The sequence below is a fragment of the Polyodon spathula genome, chromosome 2, assembly GCF_017654505.1.
Source record: "Polyodon spathula isolate WHYD16114869_AA chromosome 2, ASM1765450v1, whole genome shotgun sequence".
NCBI classification, from domain to species: domain Eukaryota; kingdom Metazoa; phylum Chordata; class Actinopteri; order Acipenseriformes; family Polyodontidae; genus Polyodon; species Polyodon spathula.
This window is the reverse complement of record NC_054535.1, coordinates 76093007-76108692: the sequence shown is the minus strand read 5'-3', so window position 1 is coordinate 76108692 and position 15686 is coordinate 76093007. Positions and strand designations below refer to the sequence as shown.

At 35.3% G+C, this 15686-nt stretch overlaps 1 protein-coding gene across 1 annotated transcript in view; it reads left to right on the top strand.

Annotated features, from left to right (window-relative positions):
* Nucleotides 1-15686, top strand: part of LOC121300752 (importin-11-like) — a 183471-nt gene that overhangs the window by 10163 nt on the left and 157622 nt on the right. The window contains exons 5-6 of the mRNA XM_041229541.1: nucleotides 1562-1765; nucleotides 15367-15499. Coding sequence (XP_041085475.1) covers nucleotides 1562-1765; nucleotides 15367-15499 — 337 coding nt within the window. The remainder of the gene's footprint in view (nucleotides 1-1561; nucleotides 1766-15366; nucleotides 15500-15686) is intronic.

The following is a 15686-nucleotide window of genomic DNA, read 5'->3' as shown; positions in this document are numbered from 1 at the left end:
GCATCAGGTTTCTTAAGCAAGATACTTGCAGTACATAATCAACGACTACTGGTTATCTCTAATAAACCATTCAAACGTTCAGTGTTGTGGGAAAAATAACAGCACTTAGAACCTGTATGGCTGCCGTGTTAGGGTGATGATAAATGTTCATTTACTTTATGCTTTACCAACATGCCTAATAGATGATTTGTAGCATTTCTTATATGCAATAATGAGGTTGTTTCTTTGTAAATGCCTTTATTTAGATTTTTTCTTAAAATTCAGGGTGGGAAATTTGGGCTGCGTCTTAAATTCAAAGGAATACAGTAATCTTGAGAGCCCCAAAGAGACTTCCCCTATAAAAAGGGAATAAATAATAGTTATCATGTTTGGTTCAACAGCCTTTAAATAATAGTTGGAAGTAATATATATTTTGATGTGGCAGGTGAGTCCTAGAGCAAAGTAACAAAGATTTCCTGAATTATTATTATTTTTTTAAATTTGTATCCATTAATCTTACCACTGGTTTGCAGGTTGTTACTTTATTGAGTAGCTCCCCTCACTTGCTCATCAAACTTATGAGGCAGTTAAATGGAAAACCAGAGGTCACTATATCATGAAACCAATTACAGATGCTTGACCAAAGTACAGGGCAGAAATAATTCAGTTCTAGTTTTTGATAAAATCCACTATCTGCTCAACCTTGAGTCTTTATGGCTTGATCGCAACTCCTCAATTCAATTGTTGCTTTGTACGTGAGACTCAGCAGTCCATTTTACTTCTTTTGCTATTTTTAGTCTGTCAGGGAAGAGTTATTTATTCTTTGAAGGTTTGGAAGTAAAGGGAAAAGGTTAAAAAAAAAAAAAAAACTTCTCATGTCATTTTGGAGCAGAATCATGGTTGGGTACATAAAACACAACTTGCAGTAGTTGGGCTGAACTTTTGATTGGTTAATAATTTACCTTTTTCTTAGGATCACTCCAAGAAAAAAATGTTGAAAGTGGAAAGAAAAAAGACCAGTCCTTAACATAGTTACAAAAACAAATATTGAATGTTGTTACCAGCTGCTAATCAAGTATTTTTTTTATTATCCAATAAGTGTGCTATGCTTTGCTTTGTTTTCTTTTTTTATATATATAAATACTTAAATACATTTTCTTGTCCAAATATATTGAATGGTTTACACAACCTTTATGATGATAAGTGGGTCAGCAGTCTTAACCTTTGCAAATTAGGTGGAATGGTCTGGAATTAATTTTTCATAATGACCATTATTGTCAGGAATTAGGTAGAATTAGGTAGAAATACAGCTCTTGATATTGATGGATAATTAAGTTTTAGTAAAATATGATTTGGGCATATCTGCTGTCTTAAGAAGACCAATTTCTACTCTGAAATACAGTAACATTTTCCTTTCATGCCCAGTAAAAGTTGTATGTCTCCCAGACCAGTGTATTTTTTTCTTTATTTTGTGAAAGTTTTAGCATACCAACATCTTGTGACACCTTAGACTTGTTACTTGACTTATTGAACGTCTGAATTTTGACTGTCCAATTGTCTTTTTGTTTTTATATATATATAGATTGCAACTCAGATTGCAGTGCTGATAGCCAAAGTTGCCAGACTGGACTGCCCTCGCCAGTGGCCAGAACTGATTCCCATCCTGCTGGAGTCTGTGAAGATCCAGGATGGTCTCCAGCAGCACAGGGCATTGCTGACATTTTACCATGTGACCAAGACCCTGGCCTCTAAACGATTAGCTGCAGACAGGAGACTTTTTCAGGATGTAAGTATTAATGTTCAAAAATGTTTGTAAAAGCTTGGGCTGGTATTTTAATGATCTAAACAGTGGCAGATCTAAATAATGACTGTGGCAAAGTGGCTGGTGATTGTGAACTGGTGTAGAGGTGATGCAGTGCAGGAGAAATCACAGACAATTGTAATCTGGTTTGGAAAGGTTTTTTTTTTTTTTAGAAAAAAAGATGAATGATTCTCCGACCCCTTCATGCTATCACGCATGACCCCTTGGTAAACGATTGCAGCTGCTTTTATTGCATGCAGCTGCTACCTCATTTACCTTCCAGGTCAGTATGTTCCTGCAACGGAGTCTCGCCTTCATCCAGGCTGACCGACTTGCCGACCCTGGAAATGAATTGTCAGGCTAGCCCGTCCAAAGACTTTCCCTTTCGCTATTTTATGCCCTCACCGGTCGGGAGGGAGCTTTCCAACCAGAACTCATTATAACTCCGTCACATGACCCCATTTAATTCTGGTGTTTTCTGTAATCCATGATTTATTAATCACCATGTTACTAAATATAATCAAACTGTAGTGGAAATAGGTCCATTAGGATCCCCATGGAGTTCATGCGTACTTCAGCGTCCACAGTTTAGGATTTTTGTTCACCTTTAAGACTGACACACTAATAGAACGTCTGTGTTCATGCTGTGAAGTTACACTTTTATATTGCTCTATTAAAAGCTCGGGTAAAATGTTTTACAAACACACAACTCCAAGTTGTTGAAATAATCTAAAAAGAGGAAACACAGGTGCAGTGGTATCATGTAGATTTGATTTGGAAATCAGAAATCCAATTGACTAGACATCAAGATTAACTTCACAACTAGATAAAAACAATGTTACCACGTAGACAGATAAAGGCAGTGTGTTTTTGTTATTTTTGATTCAGAGACTTGTTTGTTTTAAGGTTACACACTGTTATAAGCTTGATTACGTAACTTCTTGTCATTTGATACAATAAGGAGAAGAGATCTTGTCCGAGGCATTGAAAAGGTTGCATTAATTATTTTAAGCCTCCAACTCCCCAGTGAGTGCACATAGAGAAGTTTGTGTGAAAACAACGCTGTCAAGAATTATCTTTCATATAAAAAACTGGGACATTTCTGAGCATACTTCATTTGAGCAGTTTTACCTTAGAATTGTTTTTGGTTTCCAGTAAATGTATTTATGGAAGTGCTGTTACTGAGTACCTCTTTAAAAACTCATACAAGACAGCAGTCAATAATTTATTGATTCATGTTTGTTTTATGGGAAAATATGACTTTATTACACTTATCACTCTGCAGCACCTATTCTTTAATTATTGAAGAATTCTTGACAAGAACATGTTCTGGGTGAAAAATATACATTTGTATTATTTTACAGTATACAGTTTGTTTTGCACACAATTATGGGACCCTTTTCACCATTTCTGTGCATTTGTGCCCCCTGTTGGGTGATGCAGGCACTGGTCACAGGAGACTACCTTGCAAGTGCAGTTCTTACCATGGCTACTCTTAATGACTGAGTGGAATGGAAATAATCATCCTCAACTTTGTATTTTTTTATTTTAAGTGTTGGTGGAAAAAAAAAAAAAAAAAAAAACACCTACATTTTAACACAACTTTTGATTACAGTCGTCATGCAACTTTTTTTATTTTTATTATTTTTATTATCCCCAACTACAAAAATATTATAATGTTCAGCACAATAATTCCATGCTTTGGTAACTTTGCAGAAAATGGGAAATGGGACACAAGATAATAAGTGACTTAATCGCTTCTTAAAACACACTGTATGAAAGCAAACATCAGTGTGTAAGCCTACATAATCTTATTCCCTCTTGCTATTGGAATTTTATATTGATGTAAACATTTTAGAACTGAAATGAGAATGGGTATGTTTTTTAAATTGCACTGTCTGTGACCTGTTGCAATTAGTTCTCTGATGTTTGTTTAGCCTTTTTTAGATTGTTTTTATGAACTATAACCAGTAATGACACCTCTGTGGTCGATTTGTTTCTCCACATGAAGCACACGTTAATCCATATAAATTGTATTCAGCTGTTGGACCTTGAATATTTTTAATGTTTATGTTACATTATAAAAATGAAACCCCTTGCTTTTTAATTTGGTTCTATTCAGATAAGGATTATCTTCTTATACTCACTGCATGGAGAGGGGTTAGGCTAAAAAGTGTGCAGGATAAGAATGCACAGATGCTTTAATTAATATGAAAACCCAACACAATCAATTGATAAGTGTACCAATAGATATACATGCCGCCTTCTTGAAATGTCACACAATATCTCCCTTCCCGTGGTAGCCTTTGCATATAAATGTAAATCTCTGAATATATAATATATTATATATATATATATATATATATATATATATATATATATATATATATATATATATATATATATATATTGCTGTATGTATGCTCAGGGTTTAATACTAGAGATAAGGAATAAAATCAGAACTAATGTGTTACATCAGTCTCACAAGATACAATATTTCAGGAATTAAACATTTCAAGTTGACAGAAAAATTACCACAAGATAAGTTATCCGAGGGTTTTGACATTCCAGTATTCCTCAATGAGTCTCCATGGAAGTTTTGCTTTTATTTATGTATTTCGTAAATTTTATTTTAATTAAAAGAAACAAAAAAAAAACATCCTGCAACGTTGCCAATCTTCAATATCTGTGGCCATTTAGGATTTTGTTTCAAACACACCTGAAAAATATGCATTAGTTATTTATGTAGGAATATGGAAATATCTGAGATGTAACGATCTGACAGTGTTTTAACTACGCTACTGCTCTAGAACCTTGATTTGCGGTAGTTTCTAATATTTATGAAGACTATGTTCATTTTAAGTGCTGTGTAAGCAGACATTTCTGGCTTGGTGTCACACCTACAGCATTGAAATCTTAGTTTATCTACCTGCTTTTGGGGAAAATTGCTTCCTTTTTATATTGACAGTGGTTTATTTGTCTGTTTGTTTCACTTACATTCCTTATGCATATTAGTTTCCAGCCTTAAATATCTGTAGTGCTTTTTATTTGGTGTCCTTTAAACAAAATAAAATGTTCTTCCTGTCATGTTGTTTTGTATGGGAGCTTTTTCATGTCCTTAGTGAGCTATTTATCTGTTTCTTGGTTAAATATGTATTCCTGCCTGTTCGAGGATTGCTAGGATTTTTTGTAACTGCTGTACACTTCCATGAAGTCATGTAAATGAAGCAGATTGAAACATCATACGTTACTGCGGCAGCAGATTTGCAGGGTAGAATCCATGCATCTGTAAACCATTACATTAAATGCTAAAAGTGATCAACTAAAATCAATAGGTGTAATACTGGTGGCCAAGGAAAAAAAAAGAAATACTGAGCATAACTTGTAGCACAAAAAGGGTATATTGTTGTTGGTAAATAGGGCAACAGTGATTTAATAGATAGTACTGGTTTGAAATTGTTCATCTTTGACTGGTTTGGGCTCATGCACTATTATATCACAGCCAGTTGATGGTGCTGTGTTGCTGTTAAGATTGAGTTAATTCCCATAGTAGGCTGGAGAAAAGTCGAGCCAACAGTCACCAATTTTAATAGTAATAGTTGAGTACAGTTTTTCCTAGAATGGAGTAGCAGACTTCCATTTTGAGTCTCGTCCTTGTGCTGGACCCTTTTAGAGGTCTGCAGTATTTTGCTGGAAACCTTATGACATGGATATATATTTAAAAACCGTGATTGTCTCTTCTTATATTACATTGCTTTGATCTAATATGGCTGCCACGTGGAGGTTATGTGACTGAAGGTTCTGGGTCACAGTGTCAGGACGCTTTTTGAGTAATTGCCTTAATATCTGGTACACAGCTGATTTTTTCAGTTTAGTTACATTACCGGTGTTGACAGTAGAAGTTGGTTGGTGGTCAACTGTTTTCTCTTTCAGCCAAGTTCAGTTATTGTTGTCCAGTAAACGAGGGTGGTTTCATAGACTCATTAGGTAGTCCAAGGTTATTACTAATAATAATAATAATAATAATATTTGTTTACTTAGCAGACGTCTTTATCCAAGGCGACTTACAGAGACTAGGGTGTGTGAACTTTGTATCAGCTGCAGAGTCACTTACAGCAACGTTTCACTCGAAAGACGGAGCACAAGGACGTGAAGTGACTTGCTGAGTCAGTGATTGAGCTGGGATTTGAACCAGGGGCCTCCTGGTTACAAGCCCTGCTCGTTAACTACTGGACCACACAGCATCCCATTTATATATAATTATGCTCAATATTTCATTTTTTTTTCCTTGGCCATCAGTATTACATGTGCAGTCCCTATAAAAATTCTACGCCCCCTTGAGCTTTTTTCACATTTTTTGTGTCAGTGCCTCAAAGTTTTATGCATTTAAATGAGGTTTTTTTTTCCCACTTAACTACACACCATACTCCACACTGTTAAGAAGAAAATGTTTTTATTGAGAAAAATAATTGTCTTAATTACAAAACTGAAAGAACATAATTGGATAAGTCTCCACCCCCCCTAAGTTAATACTTGGTGGAAGCATCTTTGGCAGCAATTATAGCTGTGAGTCTGTTGGGATAGGTCTCTACCAACTTTGCACACCAACATTTGGCAATATTTGACCATTCTTCTATGCAAAACTTTCAAGCTCTGTCAAGTTCCTTGGGGAGCGTTGATGGACAGCAATATTCAGGTCATGCAACAAATTTGTTGATTGGATTTAGGTCGGGGCTCTGAATAGGCCACTTAAGGACATTTACCTTTTTGTTCCTTAGCCACTCCAGTGAAGCTTTGGCTGTGTGCTTTGGGTCGTTGTCATGCTGAAAGTGAACTTCCATCCCAGTTTCAGCATTCTTGAGGAAGGCAGCAGGTTTTCCTCAAGGACCTCTCTGTATTTTTGCTCCATTCATTTTCCCTTCTGTCATGAGAAGTGCCTCAGTCCTTTGCTTTGAAATGCACTACCCAGCAGAGGGAACCTACAGGAACTGCTGAATTTATCCTGAACTGATGTGAATCACTACAATTTAACACAGGTGGAGGCCACTTAACTTGCTGTGTGATTTTGAAGGTGATTGGTTACACCTGAGCTAATTTAGGATTGCTTTTACAAAGGGGGTTGGACATTTATCCAACCAAGCTATTTCCGTTTTTATTTTTAATTAATTTTCTACAGATTTCTAGAATATTTTTTTTACTTGGAAGGTGTGGGGTAGGATGTGTAGATAAATGAAAAAAAATAACATATTTTAATGCATTTTAATTCCCGGCTATAAGGCAACAAAAGGTGAAAAAATTGAAAGTGGTGTAGACTTGATTTTAGTTGATCACTTTTAGCATTTAATGTAATGGTTTACAAACACATGGATTTTAACCTGCGAATCTGCTGCTGCAGTAATAGTGCTGCTATTGGAGTCTGTGAAACCATAGGATACTGGGGGCTGCTTATCTCAATAGTGGCAGATGTAAATACTGCCAGTGCTTTAGGGGTGCCAGTCGGTTATGATCGGTTTGGTTTTTTATCAACTCTTACAGCTGTTTTGACATCCAATTAGTTTTCAGTAAAACTAAAATGAAATTTTAGTTTTAAAAACACATTTTAAAATGTGTGCAGCCAAGGCAATGGGACATACCTTTATTACAGAAATGGGTTTAAAAAAAAAAAAAAAAATCTTTTGAACTCTTTATAAATAATCTCAATACATTGTTATTGCTTCACTCATATCAATGTCTTATACAATTAAACACAATGTAGGAATAATAAAATACGCTACCCTGATTGTAGCTGTGGTCGGTTTGTAACTAGGAAATCACGTTGAAGTAGAACTGCAGCTGATGATTTTCAAAGTTTCAAAAAGCAATATTGGCTTCAAAGTGACTGAGGTGTGTGGCAGCATTTTAAAATAGTTTTTGAAAATGTCACCTAGATTTCTTTCAACAAAAAATTGTTATAACTTGGGCCTGATGCCAGCCCTCCAAAACACACATACAAAGTTATGATCGATTTTGTGACTCTGACAGACGTAAAAGTATCAGTAATTCCATAAAATATTGACAACGCACCGATGACGTACAAAGTTGGCGTGACGTCACTAGGGGAATACTTACCAGGAACAGAGGAAAGAGATACATGGCTTCAGACTGTGAAAGCAACCATTACGATTTTTTATTATTATTATTATTATTATTATTATTATTATTATTTATTATTATTATTCTTTCTTGGCAGACGCCCTTATGCAGTAATGTGCATATGAACATTACCTTAAAGATAACATTGAAAATCAAAAGGTTACCTAAAAAAGCTGGATGCATTCTTTTGATTTCTGCAACAGAAATCTTGAGCACGCAATGTGTTTGTACTGGTTTATAGTACTCTGACATTATTGTTTTTATTAAGTCAGCAATATGAAAGCCGTGCTCATGTTTATTTTCTTTGGGTAGTTTTGGGCCACAGAGTTTATTTGATAATTATATATTGTATAATAATAATAATAATAAATAAATAATAATAATAATAATAATAATAATAATAATAATAATAATAATAATATCCGACATCTGAAAAAACAAATGCAACCCTTGCAGAGAACTGATTTTGCGCAGTGGATGTCCTAGTTTTTTTTTTTTTTTTTTTTATAAACGGTACAAAAATTGTTTAATTTAAGGCTGGTAATATAATTCTATCTATCTATCTATCTATCTATCTATCTATCTATCTATCTATCTATCTATCTATATATATATATAATTAGGAGGGGGGGGGGGGGGGGGATACGTGGCAAGTGATCTGTGGGAAAAATCCAGACACCAATGTGGTCCCTACATTGAAAAAGGGTTATGAACAACTGCTATAATGCATACGACTATAGTAAAGCCATTACACTTGAATTAAATCAGTATGCCAACAGAATGCAGCAACAAAGTAATCAGGCAAACAATGGAACTCCTTTCAATACATGCAGCTACCTTAATAAAAAATCAACTGACCTGCTCCCAGAAGCATCTTATTTAAAGCAGCTTCCAGATGTTTGTCTGCAGTATCCTGCTTATTCCAGTTTTACAATGGTTCGAGACCTCAACTGAACATTTAATTATATTTCAGTTTGTCTGTTTTTAGTTTAGCATCATCGACAGATGATATTTATTTATTTATTTATTTATAATTACAGGAGCAGCGTTTCACTTCTTAGGATGCATTTGTATTAACAGAAGGTTTAGGTTAGAGTGCTCAGGCTGAGTGTTTTTCATATGCCTCCTGGTGCACCTTTCATCAACAAACCTAAAAGAAAACAGCCCTAGACACCTGAACACCCACACTAAGTATGAAGCTGTGGTTATCCCTACTTAGTGCAGTCAGGTAAGTCTGGTCATAACTTGTGATTTATGTTACCATGTTAAAATGATTATGGTATTTTAATATGAACCGTCTTCATGCAGACAAGTGTGTGATTAACTCCCAGAAATGCTGCCGGCTTTGTGCTGAGACTGCTGATGCTTTTTTATTGTATAAAAAAAATAATAATTCTTTGTCATTTGGTTTGAATTTTTATGCAAGTCTCGGTTTGGGAGAGTCATAACGGTTGCATCCATTCACTGTTTAGGTCATTTAAATAAGGCCACAGTTATGAAAATCAAACTTCTTGCAGTATGAGAGTTTTGATTTATGTTTTGAAAAATTAGGTTTTCCAGGATTCTTAAAGTTGAGTTCCATTATTGGTGATGCCCTGTAACCATTAACTATTTAACTGCCACATTGTTTTTAATTTTGTTTTCCTGGTTAAATTAATCACAGTTCTAACAGTGGGTTGAGTACCAGAGGCTTTGAGATTTATGAGGTCTTGACAAAATGAAAGCAGGGATTCTGGTTTGCCAGTGCTTGTAAAAAAAATATCCAGAATTGACTAACGCTAAAACCAATAACTATAAAGTGTGAAATATATAATTAACTTTTGCTTTGATAAATTACAGCTGGAATTGTAGATTTATGAAACAGAGTGGATGAAGATTGAGTTCTTGTCATAAAAAATCCTGGCAGTAAAATGTTTTATGTTTGAGTGCAAACAGCTGACATCGAGTTACACCAGGCAAAAAGCTGGAGTGTTATTAACAGTCTTAGTGATTTTTAAAGTTTACTTTCTCATGCTAATATTCTAAGTGGACTGAAAACATCAGACATTGTTGCTGTTTTTGGCAAACTTGTTTGTCTGTAATTCTAGGACAGGAGAGTTCTCAGAGAATCGGTTCAGAGAAAATAAGGAGCAAGTGATGTGAAACGAGTTATCTTTACTTATGGTCCAATCTGATTACCTTATCTGGTGGGTCTTGGCATTGTTTGACAGCATAAATATAGAATGCATCAACATATCATGTAGACTGATATATAAATGCAGTCTTAAACAAGATATATGTTAAAACTATTTTGTGTTTGAGTAAAGCTTGTGTTTTTTGTTTTAATGTAGTCTTTGTCTAATATGTTAAGACCACCCTTTATAAAATTAATAGTTTAATATATATATTTTTTGTTCACTATCATGCTGCTTATTTTGAAAACTTTAAATAATAGCATGTTTCTGTCAGGAATTTCATTTTCTTGGCTTATTTACCCTTTTGGTTTTGCATGTTACTTTTGATAACGCATAGACAGTGATCTGTAGTGATTTTACAGTGTTGCCTTTATGAATTGAGGGCCAATTTCACTGAAAGTGAGGCTAGAACAGCATGTCATTTGGAAACCCATTAACTTCCTTGCAGTATATAAAAAGGTGGATGTGATGGAGCAGGTGTTAAATTAAAGAGAAGACTGGAGGGCAGTGCCCGCTCTTAGATGGCAGAGTGCGTCACTACAGTAGTGGGGAGGTGCTGCCAAGCATGAGATTCAATTAGGATGTTGAAAATTTGTAAAGGGTGTTTTTCACATCTTTCTTAACCTTTTAGATGTTTGGATGTTTTTGAAGAAGTGAATCAATTGTCTAATAGATAATAACCTTGTATAGCGCAATGGTGTATAATTGTGTGGGAGCATCATTAAGGACTAATCAGTGTTGTTCCTAATTACAGACGGAGGTCTTGTTGGTCTTAAGGCAAGGACAAATCTATCTCTGCAGTGCAGCTTTTTTTTTTTTTTTTGGTCAGTCAAAAATAGATGGGTTTCACTGGTTTCACAAAATTCACTGGTCAAAACGTATGAGACCCAAAAATGAACATTTAAAAACATGTCTTTGTTAGACTTTAAGTGCCCCAGTTACTAAGGCCTCAATGTCGACTCCTGTACTGGTAGAGTCTGATACCGGGGATGAGATCTCTGCAATCTTATTGCCACCTCAAAAACTAAACCGCTTGAATTCCTTTCTCAAAATTGCTTCCCGTAGTTCCTATGTGGCAGAGTAGGGGGAGGATGTGTGCAGGACAGAGGCCGTGCATGCTGAGAAATGTGTGTTTTGCGGCTGCCTAGGCACAGCCACAGGTTTAATGTAATTGTTTTGTTTCATTGATTAATTGAAAAGTGAGGATGTGCTGCTCAGCCTGGACCTGGATGTATTGTGCTTATGTATGTTACGACTGTTTTGTGTTGCCAGTAAACGGCTTAGCCGTCCGGTGTTTAGTCAGACCAACTAAGAAATTTAGTTATGGCTCCTTGGGGGAGCTAGGCTTTTGTTTGTTTTCTAAAAGGGCCGGTGGGGTCTTATTGTGTGCAAAAAGGGATCTTGATCATTTTCAGGCAGTTATGTCAGATTTGTTTTGCAGCTTGCTAGTCTAGCCTTCAGCTAAGGTCTCAAGGTTTTTTTCCTTGGCTATTGTGAGTTGTGTGTTTTTTTAATATGTATTTTTTTAAACGCTCTCTAGTGATTTCCCCTCTCAATAGTCAGGATTTAAAATTGGTGTTGGTTAAATTTACTTTTTTTTTATTTTTTATTCTTCCTTTGAACCAGACACTTGTATCAAGTATCTTATCTTACAAGGCAGCCTTCGTTCTGGCCGTTACTTCTGCTGAAATAATAGCATGTTGAGTGCTTTGGTCATCGACAATCCATATGCAATTGTCCGTGAACAAATTGGTATCTGCTTGATTTCTTACCCAATACGTAGTCTCAATTTCATGTTAATAATTTGTTGCGTTCCTCTTGAATTACTCAATAATCTGTGCTAATTTAAGGTCTTTAGCAAGCTCCACCACAATTCTCTACATACAGGCATTATTCTTGTTGCCAGACATAGTCTTCCCTATGGGGGTTTGCAAATGTCAATATACTTTTAAAGATTTTAGATAATTTTAAATTATATAATATTTAACTAACATGTAGTTTTACAGGCTTAAGTGAATGGAGGTGACCAGATACGATTTATAGATTTTTTTTTTTCTAAGCATTTACATTTTCTGTCTTCTGTCTGTATAAAAATGTGTATGTATCTGACTGTGTGAAGAGACCAGCTAAGAGACAGAATACTTAAACACCCTGTCAAATCTGTCTGTAACCACTGTACTTTTACAGGAAATAACTACTGCCTTTGGGTGTACAATGTACAAATCTGTCATTCTCGCCCTGAAGCCATCCCAGACAACCTGTAATGAAGCACATTTCCATGGCTTTGCAGGTTTCCTATAATTAAATGATGATTGAATGCTTTATAGAACCTGAAAGAGAAGCCTTGCTTAACCCTTTCAGGACCAAGCATTTTTCAGTGGGATGCTCCCCCAGGACCAGGTGTTTTTTGGGTATAGTTGACTTGCTTGCTATAAAAAATCACTAAAAATCAATTTTTTACAGTAGCATCTTGGAAATGGTATCCTCTTTTTCAGAACAATCTTGCGAACATTATAAGTACTTCAGAAGCCATACAAACTTTTTGCTTTTTTTCCCCAATGCAATTCCAATACAAAGTATTTTTATTATGTATTCTGCTTGGGCATAAATTAAGAAATTCCTGCTATTCAGTTGTTGTTAGCGGCTGATTTGACTATACCCCAATGCACAATCGTATTGAGGGTTCTAGATACATTTAATTAACTAGCTCTCTCGCTGTCGTGTGTGTGTGTGTGTGTATGTATGTGTGTGTTTGTGTGTGTGTGTGTGTGTGTATTATATATATATATATATATATATATATATATATATATATATATATATATATATATATATATATATATATATATATATATATATAAATAAATAAAATATAATCTCTCTCTCACTACCTTCATGTATTTATTTTGTATCTGTGACATCAGTATGAACTGGTATTCAGAAGAGAGCATTAATTCACTCTTACACCGTTTCTTGCTGTTCGCCTAATTAGTCATGGATATGGTTGATTGCTATAAACTGTTTTGCTAAATAGTATGCTGAAAGCTGCTTGAACCACAGCAATGGAAATTCAGCTTTTGTGATGCAAAATGAGTCCTGCTTTCTTTTGTTGCAGGCAACAGAAACCTTGTGAAGTATTAAAAGCTTTTACAGTTTTCAGTTTCCTTTAAGATATGTTCATGTTTTTTCAGTTCATCCATAAATGCAGCACCATGCCTCAGCAGTTTGCACGTTGCATGCGGGGGGATGATATTTCTGAGCTGAACTGTGTCAATATATACTATTCAAATTGAACAAAATGGTCCCATGTTTACGTTCGCATAGGCTTAAATCTAGGCTGCGGGCCGCCCAGCGGTATTGCTGGTGTGGCTGTTTAAATAGAGTAAGAAATTGTACATACCCCTTTTTTACATTTGAGCTTTTATAACATTACTGGTTAAAACAAAATGCTTTTTTATTGTTCATTCTTGCATTACCTCTATCTTTAAAAATGGTTGGAATCTGGGGTTATATCTAGAAGGCCCAACAGCCACCCTCATGCTATCAAGCCAGCAGACACACCCAGAAAACTAAAACTGTGCCGAGGTAGCTGTTTGCCAAAAAATATGTTTTCTGACACTGTCGGTGCAAGTGTCACCCTCATGCCAGTAGCCAAAGAGTACAGTTCATACAATAACAAATGTACAGACAACTTTTGCCAAAAAAATATTCTGAACAAATAACTAGCTATTAAGTTAAACTATGTTTTCTTTCTGTGGCTAATGATTAGTTTTATATGCGAGTCCTAAGCAAAATTATGCAACATCCCACACTTTTGCGTTAAGTTTAGTGGCCTGGGTGACCTTTAAAAATGTATTGAAGTGAAGGCCTTTACCTGTTGTTGTGTTGTGTTTTTTTTTTTTTAAGGACTGTTTTAGAGCCCTGTTATGAATTAATATAAGTTCTAGATTTTCTTTTTAGTACTTAAAACACATTATTGTCAAAAGATAGAGAACCCCTCTCTGGGACCCATCAACATTTAATGTATTCAAGCCTGTGGTACACAGCTTTGTAACTGTCAGATTTGGGGGCTGGATGAGTATGCGATGAGGATGTAGCACTCACTGTTGTGTTTTGTTATCTAAAAATAAAATAAAACTCAGTGTGCCTGGAGCTAGGGCTGCTCTCTTTTTTTCCCCAGTGTGTGACAGGAGTACAGTGGTTTGGGAATGGTAGGGGCAGGCAGCTGGCAAATGAAAAGCATTTTAACAAAATATTACAATTTAAATTCTTACCAGAAAAACTTGTTTATGTCAGAACAGAACTAATTTTTACAATTAAATGACAGTAGTAAAAGCCCCCAAATGTTTTGAAAAAAAATAATTAAATACAGTTCTGAAATGAAACTGCTAATTTTCAGTATTTAGCTTTTAGAATTTTTAAACGTATTGTCTTTTGAAATCATTTTTTTTTCTCTTTGTGCTCATGATAATTATTTATACAGATGGGTTGAAAGTAGAGGGATTTAAGTTACCATGTTTTTTTTTTTTTTGTGGGGGGCCCTCCTTTAAAACAGGTGTGACCTGTGTGGTGGTAGAACCTATCTATCCATCCCACACTACATGGTGGACACAATAACTGCCTTGAGTTTGCACTGTTATTCTCCAAACCTTTATCATACAGTCCTAGGTTCTTACTGATGTTTATGATTGCATTAGCTATAATAAGATAAAAATATTTGTAGCCTTTACACAATGATGCTTTCACTTATTGTATCAATGGTGAATCTAGCCCATTTTACAATAACTGCTGTAGCAACTACAGTAGCAGTCCAAACTGTATCAGATTGGGAATGAATTAAGTAAAATGTTAGATCGTTTCAGTGGTTTCTTCTCAAGCAGTTTTTAGTCATTGTTCATTAAACCCTGCGTTTTATTGTGATTTTGTTTTTATACAGTTAGTGACTGCCTGAGGTAATGTCTCTTACAGACCATTAACTTTGGATTTATTGGTAGTGGAGAGACTATTTGAAGCCTTTGTTACTGCCTCAGACCCTTTATGTTCCCATTTATAATCTCCTCCCACAATTAATCTAATGATTGCGTATTCAACTTTACAACTGCCCTATACATCGCTGAAATATACTGTATTGCTGTTTCCTATATTTAAGGTATATGCAATTTAAGGTGTATTTTAAGGTGTTATGAAAACTGTCAATTGCAGTTGAAACAAAGTCTACTTTTTAGAACTATTAAAATAAAAAGGCTAGGTATTACATTGGTTTGTTTTGTTTTGCAACAGTTGGCATCTGGCATCTACAGCTTTGCCTGCTCTCTGTGGAATCATCACACGGACACCTTCCTACAGCAGATCTGCGCCGAAGATGAAGCTGCTGCCATCAGTTCACTGGAAAGAACTTTGCTTTCTTTAAAAGGTATTAACATTTAATGTTGTGGTTCCACTCATGAACATAAAATGCCATCCATGCATTGTATTAGTTTAACACATGATCGTCTTATTTGTGGGACTTCCTTTTTTAATGAATTTAATTTTAGCAGACATTGATTACGCATTTAAAATACTTTATGTACCCACTTCCAATGTAGCATAAAATCGTCACG